The 5,803-nt window shown below is 50.8% G+C and overlaps 1 protein-coding gene across 1 annotated transcript; it reads right to left on the reverse strand.

Moving 5' to 3' along the window:
- Window positions 1–391: 391 nt before the first annotated feature.
- Window positions 392–2,861, reverse strand: LOC101387363 (olfactory receptor 2S2-like). Its single transcript, XM_004423230.2, has one exon. The coding sequence runs from the start codon at window positions 1,774–1,776 to the stop codon at window positions 781–783; it is 996 nt and encodes a 331-aa protein (XP_004423287.2). The 5' UTR covers window positions 1,777–2,861; the 3' UTR covers window positions 392–780.
- Window positions 2,862–5,803: the final 2,942 nt, after the last annotated feature.

Here is a 5,803-nt window from a genome sequence, read left to right on the forward strand (position 1 = left end):
TAATAGAGTTAGTGTGATCCTCCTCAACATCTCTTAGTTTCCACATTACTCTGATGACCTGTGGGAGGCCAAGGCTATCTAGGGGCAGAACCCAGGGGTGAATAACATTTTCAAAAAGGGAAAAGAAAAAAGGCCTGAGCCTTTGGTGCTTGCATCAGTTTTGCCACATCTTCCTCCCTCCCGTCTATGCTCTAAGGGCTTGAATGATTTCCTGGTGGGGACCTTGATTAAGTACACAGGAAAGAGGTTAATTATGGCAACCTAGGGAGGGAACAATCTAGGAAATAGTTTTGAGAATTAATATGACAACAAAAAAATTAATATCACAATAAGAGAAAGAAACAATGAGCATAAAGATAAAAATATTACTATTATTTAATATGGAGCAGGAAAAGTTGAAAGATAATGTAAAAGTAAGGACCCATTCAAATATGTTCAAAGAAAGACACCAAGGAGCAATTGAATTACAGACCTACAGACTAGAGCTTTTTGTTAAACAATAAAACTTGAAGAGTTACTTTTCTTGACATCAATTTGTTCAATATCTATCTCAGAGAAGGAGAACTATAGGGCTAGATGAACAAGAATATACTTTTGTAGAACTGCTTATAGAATGAGGTGGAAAAAAGGCCCATTAAATGCTTACTGTTCACACAGAGCCCTTCTGTATAACTAGATTTACCTATGTAAACTTTGATGAAGTTGGCCCTTCATCTTATCCTCTGAGACCCTCAGGTGAGAGCAACCAGGGAGCATAGAACCTTTAGTACCTCTCCACCATCACTGGGTGAAGTATTTCTGAGCCATTAGGTTCCTCACAGCAGCCTTCACATCCTTGTTCCTCAGGCTGTTGATGATGGGACTGAGCATGGGGGTCATCACCCCATGGAAGAGGGAGGTAAGCTTGTCTGAAAGATCTTCTTTGTCTGCCCTCAGTGGATCCTTGCACTTCAGCTTCCCATACATGGAGAGGATGATCCCATAGAAGACAACCACGACTGTGAGGTGGGCAGACCAGGTGGAGAAGGCCTTTTTCCTCCCCTCAGCTGAGGGGATCCTCAGGATGGTAGCAATGATGAACACATAGGAGAAAGAGAGAAACAGAACTGGGACCCCCAGGAAAATCACACTGACCACAGTCATACTGATCCCATTGATGGAGATGTCAGCACAGGCCAACTTCAGGACAGCCAGGATCTCACAGGTGAAGTGGTCAATGACATTGTCCCCACAGAAGGGCAGCTGAATTGTCAAGGATGTGTGTACCACAGAAGCAGCACCACCAATAGCCCAGGATATGGCAGCCACGGGCACATACGTAGCCTTGCTCATGATCACGGGGTACCTAAGGGGGTTACAGATGGCCAGGTAGTGATCAAATGCCATTATGCCCAGCAGCACACACTCTGTGGCTCTCATAGCAAAGGAGAGAAACATCTGCACGGCACAGGCTGAGATGGTTTTCCTGGGGGTCAGGAAGCTGTCGAGAATGAGGGGGACTGAGGAGGTTGTGTAGCAGATGTCCAGGAAGGAGAGGTTTCCCAGGAAGACGTACATGGGCGTGTGCAGGCGGGAGTCAAGGGTGGTCACCAGGATGAGGACCCTGTTGCCCAGCAGGATCCCCAGGTACCTCAGCAGCATGAGCACAAAGAACGTTTTCTCCAGCTTTGGGTGGGCTGAGAGGCTCAGGAGAATGAACCCCACCACAGGGGAGGTCCAACTGGCTTCTTTCATGTGACATCCCCTCTTCGTCAGCAAAGCACAAAAGCAGCACATCAGGTTTTCTCGAGAAGAGTCTCAGGCGTGCGGTATGTGGTGAAGTCCTTGCTGCATAACAGCAGAGCATGTGTGTGTAAGAGAAAAATAACTGAGAGAGACAGCAGAGGAGTCCTTAGCTCTTAGATGAGAGAAGGTCAGAGCTGGAACAGAGCTTACAGTGGGCCAGCACTGGCTGAGGACCTCAAACATTCCAGCTGTGTGTGAGGAATCCTCCAGTGTTGCTGCATCCTCTCATCCCCGTAGAGGCAACTGAGGCCTAGAGAAGGGAAGTGACCTGAGTCTTCTGAGTAAGCTGGTGACAGAGACAGGACTTGAACCCAGCAGAGCTAATCCCCGGTCAGGAAGGGCTTTCCTCTGCATTATGATTAATGGCTGGAAAATGCTTGGAATTATTTCCCTTTAACGTAAATGTATAGCAATTTCATTTAATCTGAGTTTTCTTAGATTCTCAGAGGAGAAAACCCCCAAACTGATCCAATTCTTAGAACCATCAAATTCTCAGGCCTCTTCAAACTTTGGTTACATTTGGAAGAAACTGGTATAAAAGTTAATCCACATCCAGACAGAAACACGCCTGGGCGAAGGCTCATCCATAATGAGGATTGCTTCTTCAGTCTGTCCACCATCAGTGACACAGACTTGACTGTTGTCTGCGTCGGGATTTGCCTATTTTAGATACGGACTGATAGCAACACATGGGGTGGTTCCCACATGGGGAGAAACTTGATGAAGTCAACACAGGGATTGATTGGAGTGATTGCGCCCACACAATGGGATGACAACTGCGCAGCCACCGACGGTCAGCTCAGTTATTAACAACCACACCGACCGCAGTCATCAGATAGGAGGGTTTATGCCATCAACTTCTAATCCCATTGCGTTAGCATATCGGGGAAATTCTTAGCCAGGGGTGACTAGGGAATGTTTTTTCTTTGTCCTTTTATGTTTCTATTATATTCTTGTGTAATATTCTGGCTCTCTAACCCCACACTTGTGTTCCACACAGGCGGCTAGCTTATAGGAAGGCCCGTATGCCTTTGTGTGGAGGATTTCTAGTCTCTAAGCTGCAATTACCCAGACTCTGAATTCAGAATCCTCACCAATAATATTTCGATAGCTTCTTCTTAATTGCAATGGTGTGTGTGTGTGTGTGTGTGTGTGTGTGTGTGTGTGTGTGGGTGCGTGTGTAGCAGTGGCTGGATGACGGAAGACGAATGGTTAGTATTAACGAGCATCTACTCTGTGCCCTATTCTTTGGAACACCCTATGGAGCAGATATTGTCACTCGAGTTTTACAGATGAAGTAACCGAAGCTCAGAGGAACTCAAGATTTTGCTCCGTGGGTTGAATGACAGCGCTGGGGCTGGGTCGCAGGCCCCAGTTTGGAGTTCCTTCCACCAAACAGCTGTCTCCCTCTCTTGGTGCACAGATTTTTGAAAGATTCTGTCTCTCCAAACCAGCTCTGTCTATCCTCCAATCTGTCTCGTTGTCCAGCGGGCCCGCCTCCGTCACGGTCAGAGAGCTTACCCCAGACGTGCTGTCGGGAGCGCGCTCCCTCCTCGGGCCTGGTCTGGGTTTACGTCAGACGTGCTGTCGGGAGCGCCCTCCCTCCTGGGTCCTGGTCCCAGTTTACGTCAGACGTGCTGTCGGGAGCGCCCTCCCTCCTGGGTCCTGGTCAGGGTTTACGTCAGACGTGCTCTCCGGCAGCGCGCTCTCTCCTGGGTCCTGGTCAGGGTTTACGTCAGACGTGCTCTCCGGCAGCGCAGCTCCCGCCCTGAATTGACCCGGGGTTTCTTCACCTCAGCACTATTGACATTCTGGGCTGGAGAATTCTTTGTCGTGGAGGGCTGTCCTGTGCCTTGTAGAATGTCAACAGCGCCCCTGGCCTCTGCTCGGCTGTTGCCAGTAGCACCTGCTCCCTGAGTTGTGACAACTAAAAATGTCCCGACATTGCCTAATGTTTCTGGGAGGAGAGGGAGGGGCACAACTGTGCCCAGCAGAGGGCTAATCCCGGAGAGGTCTCCCCTCATGCAGCCAGAGGTCTCCCTGTATTTCCTGGGCAAGCCTACTGCCCTTCCCCCGCCCTCAGCATGAGGGATGTGTGCTCAGCACAGGCCCACTCTGGGCGCCCACCGTGAACTTCTGCCCCAACTTATCTCACGTTCCTCCCACCGCCTCTCCCGGCCCCTCCAGAAAATCAAAAGCAAACAGTACAGTGCCACAAACAAGATTCAACAGTGACAAGGACAGGCTGTGGTTGCAGAGGCCAAGGGAAGCGGTTTCTGTTAGAGAAGCCATCCTGTCCACTCCCACCAGACAAATCTTTGCACACAGAAGCTTCTGCCCGTGGATAATGTGTGTGGGCGTGAGTGACGTACAGGATTTGACCTGTGTTAGAGCTGCATCCACGCAAGTCTTAGTGCCTGTCGTGGAAAAGCTGCTGATTGAAAGCTGGTTCAATTGGAATGAACTGAACTAGGAAGACCCTGCACACTGAGACCAGAGCTGTGGGACCTGCCCCCGCCCGTGACATGGATATTCTGGGTAGCTTGAGCAAGTCCCTTCTCCTCCCTAGGCCTCAGCTTCCCCGCATGCAGCATGAGAAGGCTGAATCAGGTGCTTCCCAGGGCATCCCAACTCTGTCGGGCACTGCGGGGTGCTGTCCTAGGCAGGCAGGGAGCAGTGCTTGGTGAAGGTGACTCCGCACTCCTTTGGGTGTGGGGAGTGTGTGTGTGTGTGTGTGTGTGTGTGTGTGTGTGTGTGTTAAGGGGAGATCTGAATGCTTGGTTTCCCATCAAGAAATGGTCAGCAAGAAGTAGAGCTGTGTCGGGCTTTGGAGGGGACTCAGGACGGAAGAAAACCAAGAGCTCCCACACCTACAGCGGGAGGAGGGAGGGCGGGGCAGCCAGCAGGAGAGCAAGGGGGCAGGGAAGCTTCCACCTTGGCGCCTGCATCCTGCAGGTGTGGTGCCTCCGCTTGTCCCAGGGCCCCGGCCTTGCTGTGGTCTCGTCCCCACCTGTCTCGGGAGCCAGCAGGCAGCTGAGAAATGGGAGGCAACCCAGTGTGGTCAAAAGAGCCGCACATCCTCTCCTACGGCCTTTCTGGAGAGCCGTGTGCCTAGAAAAAGGAAAAACCTGAAAAACCTGCACACCCATCACCCCAGCAATCCCACCTCTGGGAGATAATTCTGAAGAACCAATGAGAGCGGAGGGCCAGCATCTCGCAACAATGGCGTTCATCACAGCAGTATTTGTGAGTGAAAATCAACAAAAACAAAATAACTGTCCACCAATAAATGCCTTAGTCAATTGAGCCATTTCATATAAGGGAATATTAGGCAGACATTAAACTTCTGTTTATATTTTTTACACTATAATATTATGACATTACAATGATAAATTAAAAGAGAGAAGACAAAATTGTAGACACTGTTACTGTCTCAATCAGGTAAATGACGTGTGTGGATACAAGTGACTGGAGAAAATTATAGCAAGGTCAATAAGGGCGAGGGCTTCCTCTTTGAACGTCTTCAGTATCACCAAATTTTCTGTCCATACAATGGGCACAAGTTACTTTGTGTTCAAGGGAGAAAATCTCAGTGTTTCTAAAAGGAAAGGGAGAAAAAAGGAAAGAGTAGCCGCAGACTGGGACTCAGACGAAGAGGGTCTGGGTCCCGGCTCGCGGGTCTGCTCACCCTCTGACCCGAGGAAGGCCCTCTCTTCTAAGCGTCTGCAGGAGGGGGTGGGAATCCTGCCCACCTCCCTCCCCGGCTCCGGGCTTTGTGTGAGGGTGGAGCAGCAAGGGCAGGGCAGGAGTCCTGGTCAGTGGGAGCCCCGGGGAGCGTGGGGGACGGCCCCGCTCCCTCCCCGCTGCTCCCCGCGGCTCCAGCACCTCTGCGGGCAGGAGTCCCGGAGCAGGGGCAGGGCGGGGAGGAAAGTCCGTCTTTGGGAAATGCTCTGCAGAAGGCGCGGCCTCCGCCTCTGTCCTCGCCGTAGCCCAGCTCTCCCCCCGTGTCCTGCTTGTG

The sequence above is a fragment of the Ceratotherium simum genome, chromosome 29 (assembly GCF_057802395.1).
Source record: "Ceratotherium simum simum isolate JZ-2026a chromosome 29, ASM5780239v1, whole genome shotgun sequence".
In the NCBI taxonomy this organism is placed as follows: Eukaryota; Metazoa; Chordata; class Mammalia; order Perissodactyla; family Rhinocerotidae; genus Ceratotherium; species Ceratotherium simum.

Bases quoted from the DNA above. Each gene is read 5' to 3' on its own strand.
- LOC101387363 (XM_004423230.2), bottom strand. From the start codon at position 1,776: ATGTGCTGCTTTTGTGCTTTGCTGACGAAGAGGGGATGTCACATGAAA.